The 13,739-nt window shown below is 36.8% G+C and overlaps 1 protein-coding gene across 1 annotated transcript in view; it reads right to left on the minus strand.

Moving 5' to 3' along the window:
- Positions 1-1,022: 1,022 nt before the first annotated feature.
- Positions 1,023-13,739, minus strand: part of itgav (integrin, alpha V) — a 50,282-nt gene continuing 37,565 nt past the window's right edge. Inside the window, exons 26-30 of the mRNA XM_049484987.1 lie at positions 13,298-13,420; positions 12,348-12,461; positions 9,645-9,752; positions 8,256-8,375; positions 1,023-6,899 (exon numbers count right to left, since the gene is read on the minus strand). Coding sequence (XP_049340944.1) covers positions 6,801-6,899; positions 8,256-8,375; positions 9,645-9,752; positions 12,348-12,461; positions 13,298-13,420 — 564 coding nt within the window. The 3' untranslated portion in view covers positions 1,023-6,800. The remainder of the gene's footprint in view (positions 6,900-8,255; positions 8,376-9,644; positions 9,753-12,347; positions 12,462-13,297; positions 13,421-13,739) is intronic.

A 13,739-nucleotide genomic window follows, 5' to 3' on the forward strand; every position in this document is an offset into this window, starting at 1 on the left:
GAAAATGGTTTACTAGAATTGCCTTATGCAAATTCCAGAAGTATTTAATGTTACTTCATTTTTTATCCCATGTGAAATACATGTTGCTTCTGCATCAGCAGCCGGAGTCCGAGAGAGAGAGAGAAAGAGAGAGAGAGAGAGAGAGAGAGAGAGTAAAGTAGGTCATGCTGCCTCTCCTTCAGCAGCCAGAGTCCGAGAGAGAGTGAGAGAGAGAGAGAGAAAGAGAGAGTACAGTAGGTCATGCTGCTTCTACTTCAGCAGCCGGAGTCCAAGAGAGAGAGAGAGAGAGAGAGAGAGAGAGTACAGTAGATCATACTGCTGCTTCTCCATCAGCAGCCGGACTCCGAGAGAGAGAGAGAGAGAAAGAGAGAGAGAGAGAGAGAGAGTACAGTAGGTCATGCTGCTTCTACTTCAGCAGCCGGAGTCCGAGAGAGAGAGAGAGAGAGAGAGAGAGTACAGTAGATCATACTGCTGCTTCTCCATCAGCAGCCGGACTCCAAGAGAGAGAGAGAGAGAGAGAGAGAGAGAGAGTACAGTAGGTCATGCTGCTTCTCCTTCAGCAGCCAGAGTCCGAGAGAGAGAGAGAGAGAAAGAGAGAGAGTACAGTAGGTCATGCTGCTTCTACTTCAGCAGCCGGAGTCCGAGAGAGAGAGAGAGAGAGTACAGTAGGTCATGCTGCTTCTCCATCAGCAGCCGGACTCAGAGAGAGAGAGAGAGAGAAAGAGAGAGAGAGTACAGTAGGTCATGCTGCTTCTCCATCAGCAGCCGGAGTCTGAGAGAGAGTACAGTTCGTTGGAAAAGAGGTGGAGCCTAACTTTACAAGTATTGAAAGAGGCATGCACCAGGGGCATTACTAGTGATGGGAGTCCTATTGAGTAGGAGGGTCAGTGGCCATCCACAATGGGTTAAAATTAAAAAATAATATTTTTATTTTTTACAAATTCAGGTATTTCCTACAGAATAATGCAAAACTCTTTTCATGATGTGGGGAGATGCAACAAAACACAGACATGACTCAAAACAAAACTCAATATATTCTTTTATTTTAATTAAGGAAGCATTAAAATCAAAATGAACCTGAAATCTAACATTTTATTAGTTCTAAAAGTTGAGATACTGTGAGAAAGAATCAAATCAAATTCACAAATTCAGTTCTTTGCACAATATAGTGATTTCACCAGTATACTGTATTAACACACACACACACTGCTGTAGTTTGAGTTATTGGTTGATTACTGTGATTTTCACACTGATTCCGTACAATTATTCAATTATTAACTTCTAAAAATAAAAATCTAAAGACTAAAACAGATCAGAAGAAGCTTGGGTTGTTTGATGTGTAGCAGAATCTGAATTAAACCATTTTTAAACCGTTTACTGAAACCCAATATGGGTAAATTCATACGGGCAGAATAAGAACAGCGATATTATAAACAGCGGGTAGATTAGTATAAAATATGGCGGAGTTTTTTGTGCAGGAGTGATTTACAGTATTTCTGCCAACAAAAAAAAGATATTTGAAAAAACTAAATTGAGATTTAACCTTCTGATTTTTTTAAACAGTTATAAAGTCAAGCATTAAAGGGTTACAGTACAAACAGTAATAATAATAATAATAATCCACACAGAACAGATTCAGCCTCTTCGAAAAGTATAAAAACGATCCTCTTGCTGATTTTAATGCAGGTTATTCTACTTAAAATCAGTGAATTTAACAGTAAATCAAATTAACGTTATTTTTTTCCAGAACATATAATTATACTATATGCAGTATAAAAGTAGGAACTGCTGGAAATCAGAGCTGAGCAATGTGAAGATATTGTACTTTATCATGATAAACTGCGTTTTAAATCATAAATAACACTTTTATTAAAACCCAAAAAACACAATGTGTGCAATATCGCAGTCGGTCATTTCTATATCAATATTTCGTCCATATCAATATTGATGTGAAACAACATAAATTAAGATCCTAAATTGATTTAAATTATATTTTCCTGTTATACATTTTTTTATGAAAAGCACATTGAAACATGAATATCGTGATACCAATAAAAATCTGATGTATTGAACACAGCCCTGTGCACTTGGGTAGTGCAGGTTAAGTTTGCTGTTATTTATGATGTTATGTATAATATTGTCATAATCATGAGAACGTTAAAAATGCGATTTATCATACAGCACTACTTGGGTAGTGCAAATTTAAATTTCGATATCGCAGCTTTTTTTCCTGTTTATAGAGAAGGAAATTTTATAGTATTAATAAAAATACATTTTAGCGTACAGCCATATTAAACAATGTAATTATTATGGTTTTTATTTGATAAAAGCAGCATTTTTTTTTTAAATACATCAATTAAGGGACTAGAGGTTGTTAAGAATGTAATGTTGCAATAAATGTAATTTATATTTTGCAAATTACTTAAATTTCATGATACAATATTTTAAACACATTGCTCAGCCCTATCATTAATTTAAAGTTTTTGTGTAGAATTAAAGTACAGTATTATAATGCACATACAGTAAAGTGCTGTGTAAATGTGTTTTGCCATGAACTGAATTTTTTTTATTTCTACACATTTTCTCTGATTTTATAGTGGACCACTGTAAGATACAGAGAAAACACATTTTATCAGGTGGAAAATTGAGAATTTAGGAATACTGACAGGGCAAACACTTTCACAGCACTGTAGAACTGATTACTGTTGTAAATCCAATATATTTATTATATATTTACTTGAAATTTGTTCAGCATTTTTCTAATCAAAACTGATTAAATCTTTAAAATACGGAAATATGAAAGGGCTTTCTCTCACTTTATCTCTATAAACATGTTTTCTTTTTTATCAAGACAAACCTGCATCCCACACTTTTACTGTCCACATTTCTTAGGAAAATATAGATTTGAAAATATAAATTCAATTCAAATTCAATTTAAAAATGTCTTAAACTGATATGATCTGGAGTGTGAACTGTGAAACAAATCAGGAAAAGAATCAGTTTCTGCATTAAAGTGAGAAAACATATCAAATCAAATCTGCATTTAGAAAAAAATACATTAGAAACAGAAATACAGCATAATTCAAATTCAGATTTACATTAAATATTACCATCAACACACGGGAAAAAAAATGGAGTGAGCGGGAGTGAAGGGGAGTGAGCGTGAGTCCAGCGAGAGGCGGGAAGCTGGATAAACCACCAAGCAATATATTATTAAAAGTACCTCTAAAAATACAATTTCCCCACCAAAAAAACAAGAAAAGAAAAGAAAAAAGAAAAAAAAACACACACTTGGCACCAGCACTTTACACAAAATGTACAAAAGTGTACAAAAGTACTGCAGATCATTTCATTCAAATATATTTTAATGAAATGTCATTTTATGGCACATTTCAGTTCAACCGTAATCTCACGCCCCACCGCCTTACGTTTCTACTTTTTATCCTCTTAAAGTTTTTATTAAAGTTTTATTTACAGTACCAGTCAAAAGTTTGGACACATCTCTTCTCATTTAATACTTTCTATAGTTTTCTACATTGTAGATTAATATTAAATATATCAAAACTATGAAAGAATGCATATGCAAATATGAGGTCAACAGAAAAAGGATGGTTCACTGATGATGCCCCATAGATGCTCAACTAACTATTAACTAAATGTCAATTAAATGCAATTAAACTCTTAGTTGAATGTAAATGAGGCTCTATTCATTCTAACCCTCAACCCCAACTTTAACCTTTTAACTGTTAGATTTAGGGTCAGATTTAAGTTTTAGACTAATGTTAGAGTCTGGGTCAGGTTTTATTGAGATAACGTTAAAAATATGATTTATCGTACAGCCCTAGTTTGCAGTTTTAACATAAAAATCTAATTATTATGGGTTAATTTGATAAAGTGAAGATAATCTTTAATAATTAATAATTAATCACTGCACTCAGTGTATGATTGATTCATGAATAGAGGTTGTTAAGAATCTTATATTGAAATAAATATCATATATGTATTCCTTCACAGTTTTAGGTATTTAATATTAACCTACAATGTAGTAAAAAAAAATACAAATAAAGAACAAATATTAATGAAAATGTGTCCAAACTTTTGACTTGAGCTGTATTTATTTTTTTTTTTACATTATTTCACTAATTACACTAAAACTCTAAACTAGGGATGCACCACAAATGAACAAAATGAAACATTTGGTATATGGTATGATTTAAAACTATATAAACAATAATTTCCAAATAGAAAATTTACTGAATACTATCATTATCAATATTAGTATATATTTTAGGATGAAACAAAGCTCATGATGTTCAGCCGAATATTAAAAGTGATTTTTCTCCTATTTTTAGTCAGTCAAATCATTTCGGTTGCCAAATATTCGGTGCATCCCTCCTCTAAACAAATCCCTACATCATATCTAAAGCTAACAGTGAGAGCTCAAACCTGCTGAGAGTCAGTGCAGAACAGCAGCATTTCCCAGCCTCACTGCAGGAGACCAAGTTTCACCGCTTTTTAACTTAAATTTATCTTTTAATTTAATACTTTTGCCTGATTTCCGTCCAAACCGGACGTGTTTTCTTTGTTTTTTGGTGTAAATATATAATTGTGAAATGCAATAGATGTGTAAAATGAGCGCAATCAGTTTAAATCACTTTAATTAGTGTAATTAAAGTGATAGTGTAATAACTGCCACAAGCCCAGGCCTCATACTATACAGACCAGTCTGTAAAACATGGGATTAGAGCCTAATCCTAGACTGTCTGGACTGGATTACAGTGGCTGGAGTTCCACTACACACTACCGGTCAAAAGTTTTAGAACACCCCCATTTTTTCCCTTTATTTTTTACTATTTAAGCTCTTCAGGTCCGGTCAATACCCGGAAATGATACAAAATACGGTGTATATTTTTTTGTTTTAAAGAAAAAAAATGAAGGATTTTTTATGTTCAAGGAAAACATATGAACTAAAAACAAAAAAATATATATATATATAGTTAAAAAAAGAAGAGGGTGGTGATTTTTACCAAACAATTCATTGGTTAACAGTGCAGCATTTACACACTTACAGCACATTCACACTTTCATCATTATCATTATAATAACTAGAAAAAGACAGATAAAACACAGAGAACTCTGTAACTATTAAAAGTAGAAGTTCTTTTCTTTTCTTTAGAGAAATTACAGATACAGAAGCCAAAAGAGTCTTGGAAACTGGAGAAAAAAACTGCTACAGGAAGACGTCTGGCTGACCCACATGGAAACACAACGGCAGCTTTAGCCTTTAGCTCAGATTAACATGATAAAGGACTTTTTTTATAAGACCATTAGATATAATTGCACTGCAGCTACTGGACTATTAAACAATAGGGGTGTTCTAAAACACTGTGTTTGACCGGTGGTGTATGTATATATGTATATAAATATATCATCTATATATTACATTTATTACAGCATGATTTAGGGCCTTAAACATTCTTTAATGATTCTGAACACTGATTAATCTGATTAATCTGATTAATCTGATTATTTTGACAGAAATCTAAACCATCTAAACACAGTATAAATGTGTTGAATTCTATTTTATATGAATTTAAAAACTTGGTTAAACTGGAGCAGGACTGGGAAACGCTGCAGTAGATCATTAAAGGGGAGGAGAGAGGGAATGGCATCAGCCTCAGTAACTCAGTATCTCAGTAACTCAGTATCTCAGTAACTCAGTATCTCAGTCACACCACTGCAGTTCACACTTTACACCTTTACGTCCAATCCAATATCATCACTGCAGAATCGCCCACACACACACACACACCTCCATACACAGCCTCACCACCATCAACCACCATTAACACTGCACTCTATAGGGAGGGGCGTGGCTAATATTAATATATATAGCTGAGGCTATTAAATTTGTTTAAGCATTCTTTTACTTACTCTTTCACTGTGTTTTTGAATAAGCTGAATGTTTTATAATAAGTATTTTATTCAATTTAATGCATTTTATTTAAATTTGAAATAAATTTGCTTTAGAAAGTTTGGGAAATGAGCAAAATCAGCTCATATATTTATGCATTATATAGCATTTAACGTTAAACGCCATCGATCAATCTGTATAAACTTTTTGGGAGTTACCTAAACATGCCTAATTAATCAATAAAGGCAATTAATCAACTAAAAATTAACTTAGAACCAACATAATCTTCCATAATCGATTAACAAATAACCGATGCAATCTTTTAATTTAGTCAATATTCAATTGTTTACATTCTCCCCACTCTGTAATATTGTACTGTTCCCTCAAAAAACACTGCATACTACCGTATATAGGCAGCAGCAGCTTGTATGGAAAAAAATAATGATAAAAAAAAGCAATTATCGGCCATTTATCGCATTAGAAGTGAAATTTCAATTAATCATGACATTAATTTGAGGTTGTTTCAGTGAGAACGATAAAAAAAAAATAATTATTATGTTTTAATCTACGAAAAAGCCAGAAAAAACTTGTTTTGTACCGATATACAGAATTTTTGTGTGTTTGGAAACTTAAATACTGTGTATTTTTATAGAAATTGAGTTTTCCCAAACATCCCAAACAGGAAGTGCTAACTCAGAGAAGATCTCTGGACTGAGACGTCTGGACTGTGGAGGTAACGGTGGGCGTCTGGTCGCAGTGAGGTCACGGTGAGGTCACGGTGAGGTCATGGTGAGGGCGTGGTCAGAGTGTCTCTGCAGTCTCGGTGTGGATGGAGGGAAGTTTGGAGAGGAAGAGGAGTGTGTTATTCCTGGTGTTCAGGGATCTCTCAGGCTTCAGTGTTTCTATCTCCGTTCTCCTGTGGCTGGAGCTGCTCCTTCTCCGTCCCGTCCTCCTGAGGGGGGCGCACCCGGTTAAAGAAGCCCAGCTGTAAAAGAAAAGTCAAAGTCAAAATAATAATAAATTATTATTTATTTTAGTGGATTGAATCTCTGGTTACGCTTGAGAACTTCCACTATAACAAGAATCCACGAAGTGTATGAACTGCAGCAAAATACATGACTGGTGGACATAGAGGACACTTATTGTAGTTTTATTATTATAGACTGTAGTCCTTCTGTTGCATTCTGGTCCTTCTGGTACGAGTGTATAATTTTTTTATTTTTTTTTTTTTATTTTTTATTGTGTCTCTAGTATGAATGAATGCTATGCGAGTTTTGTGGTTTTTGTGGGAAAAAAAAGGGCTCCGGTGATCCAGTATAACGCTGCTTTGGTCCGGTGGAGGAGTGGGCAGGAGAAACAATAGGATTTTCGATCTTGCTCATGAATATTCATACATGCAAACATATGGCCTCTGATTGGCTAAAATAAAGACATTTTTACACTAATAACAGTCTTTGCAATGTCATATGTTACTTTACAACATGTGTAATAATGCTCTGCTAAGTGCAGTTCAGCCTATACTGACCCAGTCTTAGAGTCTCTGTAAAACACCAAATCCACCGGAGATCCTATATAAACCTATAGTTACTTACACACAGAGAGGTGGGTAGTCCAGATCTAGAAAGTAAAAATCCACCCCGAGTGAATTCTTACTTTTAACTAGTGTAAACAGAACTGTTCTAAACATCTAAACATCTATCTCAGTTGTACTTGGCTGGTGGTGTTTTTCTTCCATAGACTAATTCTAACTATTTGTTTCTTAGCTCTGAATTACTGGGTAAAGTATATAAACACTGATGTGTTATTCACACAAATAACACAGGAATGAACTGCATGCTGTTCCTAGTGCTGTTAGTTATCTCTATCTATCTGACGAGACGACGTCGCTGCCCGGTTTCAGCTCTGCCTGTGGGCGGTCCCGAGCTGAGGTGGGCGGGGCCATGAATACTAATTCACGGGTTGACGTAGACACGGTGCTTTTCCTGATCGACTCGTTTGTTTTTCTGAATATTTTCTTTTACTAGCTGCTGCAGACAATGCAGGTTGAGGTTGAGATACAGAACTACAGTCTGTATATATTATACAACTACAGGAGTTGGTCATAATGTTATGGCTGAACTGTGTACAATTTACAAAGTGACTGGAGGAGAAGTTAAAACACTGATGCTACAAAACAATTAAAGGGTTAAAATGTTATAAAATCATACAGTATCTGTAAGCAGAGCTCATACCACAGTTAACAAATGCAGTGTGTATAAATGCAGAGAATGTGTATATATATATATGTGTGTGTGTGTGTGTGTGTGTGTGTGTGTGTGTGTGTGTGTGTGTATGTACACACCTTGTGCATGATGAAGATGAGCAGAGCGAGCAGCAGCAGCCCAGACAACACAGCCACAATCACCACCCACACCGGGGCCGGAGTGGGCCCATCCAATACCCACACCACGTTCAGACTGGCCTACACACACACACACACACACACATACACTTAATCACATCACATCACATGACAAACAGCATGCACTCACAGCACAACATCACAATAAACCCATGCCTCAGATGTTCAGACCTGTGAAAACACACTGCAACATCCTCAAAATCCCATAATGCAAAATACCTCAATTTACACGCCCAATTACCCAACCCACTCATTAGAACTCCCCCTATCACTAATGGTGCTCCAACACCAGGAGGGTGAAGACTAGCACACGCCTCCTCCGACACATGTGAAGTCAGACTCCGCCTCTTTTTCAAACTTTTTTGCCGAGTAGCATCACAGCTCTAACGCTTAAAGTAAAGCGCAGCGACTCGGTTCTGATACATCAGCTCACAGATGCAGCCTTGTGCTGATCCACATCACCCTAGGAGTGATGAGGGGAAAGAGAGAGCGCCATCTACTGTACTGTACCCACCCAGAGAGAGAGCAAGATCAACTGTGCTCTCTCAGGACTCCGGCAGCTGATGGCAAGCTGCATGAACAGGATTCGGAAAAGCGATCTCCTGATCATAGTGAAAGCGCCTGAGTCCGCTGGACCAAAAATACACTTTACAAATAATACAATAAAACCCAAAATACAATTACAATACAAAACAAATTATTAATTGCTATTATTATACATTAATTATTGTTTAATTACATTTCACAGCTCGTAAATACAGATTAGTTTCACAGCGCATCCTGAGAAAGTGATTAACAATAGTTCCTGAACAATACAGTAGAATATTCTTAATTGTATTTATTTCTGAATAATTCCTAGTTGATATATAATAAGTTAAAATGGACACAGAAAAACGATTAAAGAATTTATTAAGGATTCTGAAAAAGGTGTTCCTGAATAATTAATATTAGATACTTCATTTAGAAAAGTAAACAATGGGAAAAAATATAAGTGCTACTGATGATGCTCAATAAATCAAAGAAGATACTGAATAATCTTTAGTAGTTGTTAAATAATTCACAGTAGAAACTAAACAACAGAAAATAGATATGTTTGACACTTTTAAGATACTATAAAAATAATATATACCACTTAATTCTAGCTCTCTATAATTTGTGACTGCATAACAGGTTAAATATGTATTTATAATATGTTAAATATGTATTTATGTATTCTTATGTATTATTATTATTTTAAATTAATATTATATGGAAAATATTCTCTAAAGGCAGGTCCGGTGTGTGTGTGTGTGTATGTATGTGTGTGTGTGTGTGTGTTCTACTACTCACTGAGGTTTTATTGGTGGGCAGCTCAAAGTCCAGGTTCTTGTAGGGCATCTCGATCACGCTGAAGGAGGCCAGAGATTTCACGATGTAGGATCTGTTCTGACTCTGAGTCTGGAGCAGCAGGAGAACACCACTATCACACAGAGCTCATTTACATAACAGAGGGTCTAAAGACTTTTGCAACACGTTTATTAAACCACTAACAGAACGTAAGACCAATGTTACAGTGATACACAGACAGGCCTACTCTAAATAAATGTATAGTTTATCCACAGCAGGGTTTTACCAAATTCAGACCCCCGAATTCAAATTTAATTTTAATTTAAATTGAGAATTGCAATTCAATTTTAATTGGAGGAAGTAGAATTAGAATTGCATGATATTAAAATAAATTTCATAATACATAAATAAATTTGTTTAATGTTTTAACTGTTTAAAATGCTTGGAAGATATATATATATATATATATATATTTTATATATATTTTATATATACACTGCTCAAAAAAATAAAGGGAACACTCAAATAACACATCCTAGATCTGAATGAATGAAATATTCTCATTGAATACTTTGTTCTGTACAAAGTTGAATGTGCTGACAACAAAATCACACAAAAATCATCAATGGAAATCAAATTTATTAACCAATGGAGGCCTGGATTTGGAGCCACACACAAAATTAAAGTGAAAAAACACACTACAGGCTGATCCAACTTTAATGTAATGTCCTTAAAACAAGTCAAAATGAGGCTCAGTATTGTGTGTGGCCTCCACGTGCCTGTATGACCTCCCTACAACGCCTGGGCATGCTCCTGATGAGGTGGCGGATGGTCTCCTGAGGGATCTCCTCCCAGACCTGGACTAAAGCATCCGCCAACTCCTGGACAGTCTGTGGTGCAACGTGACGTTGGTGGATGGAGCGAGACATGATGTCCCAGATGTGCTCAATCGGATTCAGGTCTGGGGAACGGGCGGGCCAGTCCATAGCTTCAATGCCTTCATCTTGCAGGAACTGCTGACACACTCCAGCCACATGAGGTCTAGCATTGTCCTGCATTAGGAGGAACCCAGGGCCAACCGCACCAGCATATGGTCTCACAGGGGGTCTGAGGATCTCATCTCGGTACCTAATGGCAGTCAGGCTACCTCTGGTGAGCACATGGAGGGCTGTGCGGCCCTCCAAAGAAATGCCACCCCACACCATTACTGACCCACTGCCAAACCGGTCATGCTGAAGGATGTTGCAGGCAGCAGACCGCTCTCCACGGCGTCTCCAGACTCTGTCACGTCTGTCATGTGCTCAGTGTGAACCTGCTTTCATCTGTGAAGAGCACAAGGCGCCAGTGGCGAATTTGCCAATCCTGGTGTTCTCTGGCAAATGCCAAGCGTCCTGCACGGTGTTGGGCTGTGAGCACAACCCCCATCTGTGGACGTCGGGCCCTCATACCATCCTCATGGAGTCGGTTTCTAACCGTTTGTGCAGACACATGCACATTTGTGGCCTGCTGGAGGTCATTTTGCAGGGCTCTGGCAGTGCTCCTCCTGTTCCTTCTTGCACAAAGGCGGAGGTAGCGGTCCTGCTGCTGGGTTGTTGCCCTCCTACGGCCTCCTCCACGTCTCCTGGTGTACTGGCCTGTCTCCTGGTAGCGCCTCCAGCCTCTGGACACTACGCTGACAGACACAGCAAACCTTCTTGCTACAGCTCGCATTGATGTGCCATCCTGGATGAGCTGCAGTACCTGAGCCACTTGTGTGGGTTGTAGAGTCCGTCTCATGCTACCACGAGTGTGAAAGCACCACCAACATTCAAAACTGACCAAAACATCAGCCAGACAGCATAGGTTCTGAGAAGTGGTCTGTGGTCCCCACCTGCAGAACCACTCCTTTATTGAGTGTGTCTTGCTAATTGCCAATAATTTCCACCTGTTGTCTATTCCATTTGCACAACAGCAGGTGAAATTGATCGTCAATCAGTGTTGCTTCCTAAGTGGACAGTTTAATTTAACAGAAGTTTGATTTACTTGGAGTTATATTGTGTTATTTGAGTGTTCCCTTTATTTTTTTGAGCAGTGTATATATATATAAATATATATATATTTTTTTTTTTTTAATCAGAGGCTATACTAATCACAGCTCCTTCCACCCTGAAATAAACTCGTTACTCTACTGTTTCCCTTCCAGATTTTAGATATTTAGATCAGAATTTAGGTGTTTAATCATAATTTGAACACAGGTTTAGTTAGTAAAGTCCAAAAATAAATTAAAAAGTCAAAATAAAAAAAAATGAATTGTTTTGTTTATTATATGTCCTTTCATTGTTACGATCTGGGCTGGGGTCTTTTATTATGAAGCCCAAAATGGCCATGGATTAGCCACAATGGCTAACAGCAAACTGGTGATTCTAAATGTTTTTCCAAGATGAATTATTGGCTGAAGTTTGATATCATAATGATGTCACTGTGCTGGTTAGATAGATATGGTAAGTTCTGTTGTTTGATATAATATGAGTATGATATTTGGTGTATATATAGAACAGAGTATTATACAGATATATAAGTGTCCAGGCTTAATTCCACGCAGCATTTTCTGCTTATATCGACCCGATAACTGATATCACAGACTAATTACAGACTATTGGAACATTTAACACAACAATAGTTAATGTTGAAAATGGTTTAATCCAAATAAATGAGTTTTTGACTGACCTGCAGGAAGGTGGCCACTGCCAGTCTGGAGTAGACGAAGAGGATGGCGCTCTGACCTCTCTCCAACCGACCCACCTGACACTTTATCTTCAAACACTGAGCTTTATCACAGTCCTGAATACACACACACACACACACACACACACACTTTAAACTGGACACGCTGTAAATTCAGTGTTTTTTCATTATTATAAAATGTTCTGCATTGTAGATTAATACTAAACTCATCCAAACTCTGAAGACAAAAATAATGGACCAGTTTAACCAGTGGTAAACAAACCAGAATATGTTTTATATATTTTACATTCTTTAAAGTAGCTCCTCTTGTTTAGATGATCAGTTTTGAACATCTCTGCTGGATTTTCTCAGTCAGTTTTATGAGGTAGAGTCTCCTGGAATTCAGGCTTTCAGTTAACAGCTGTGCTGAACTCATCAAGAGTTAATTACTTGAATTTCTTGCCTCTTAATAAAGTGTTTGAGAGCATCAGTTAAAGTAAAGTAGTGAAGAGGTAGAGTTACAGGTATACAGTGAATAGTGAATATTTGAGTAATGTTCGAATCCAGATTATGAGAAGAAACAACTACTCAACTAAATAAACTTTAAGAAAAAAATGGAAGAATTTCAAGAACTTTGAAAGTATCCTCAAGTGCAGTCACTGCAAATAACATTAAAAACATTATAATGATGAAACTGGCTCTCATCAGGACCTCCCCAGTAAAGGAAGAGCGAGAGTTTCCTCTGTTGTACAGGATATATTTATCAGAGTTTCCAGCCTCAGAAACTACAAGTTAACAAACAGCTCCGCAGATAAGAGCATCTAAAAGCTTCTTCACAGAGTATTTTTTTGGTTTGTTTAACACTGTTTTTAAGTCACTACATGATTCATTATGTGTTCCTTTATAATCTCATGAATTCATCATCAGAAGAGATAACAGATCATCTTCAGTACCAGGGTGAGCATTTCTCCCTCTGCCTGCTGGTCCCTCAGGTCCCGGCGGTGAACGTGGCTCCTGGCCCCCTCGGCCCGGTCACCTGAAGATATGCTGGTGTTCTTATCCCAGTACATGGGGTTCTGAAACAAAGACGCAAACAGATTTTATATTACATTATTACGTTTTAGGACTTACTGTAACTTCTAAGCAACTGAAGGCCTCTCTCTCATTGGCTCATTTTAATGTTTATGAGTCCACATGGCAGAGTTGCAGGAAGAAAGCCATTGCTTTCTAAAAAGAACAGTTTGCTAAAATTTATCACAAGGCTATTGCAAGAACGTTTTATGGCACATAATTTCATTCTACTTAAGAATGGATGAAGAAGAATGAAGTTAATGTTTCGAAATTGGGTCAAGTCAAATTCTTTGTTGTGGGAGGACCTGAAGTGAGCAGTTTATG

This window comes from Astyanax mexicanus, chromosome 11, assembly GCF_023375975.1.
Source record: "Astyanax mexicanus isolate ESR-SI-001 chromosome 11, AstMex3_surface, whole genome shotgun sequence".
Classification (NCBI taxonomy): Eukaryota; Metazoa; Chordata; class Actinopteri; order Characiformes; family Acestrorhamphidae; genus Astyanax; species Astyanax mexicanus.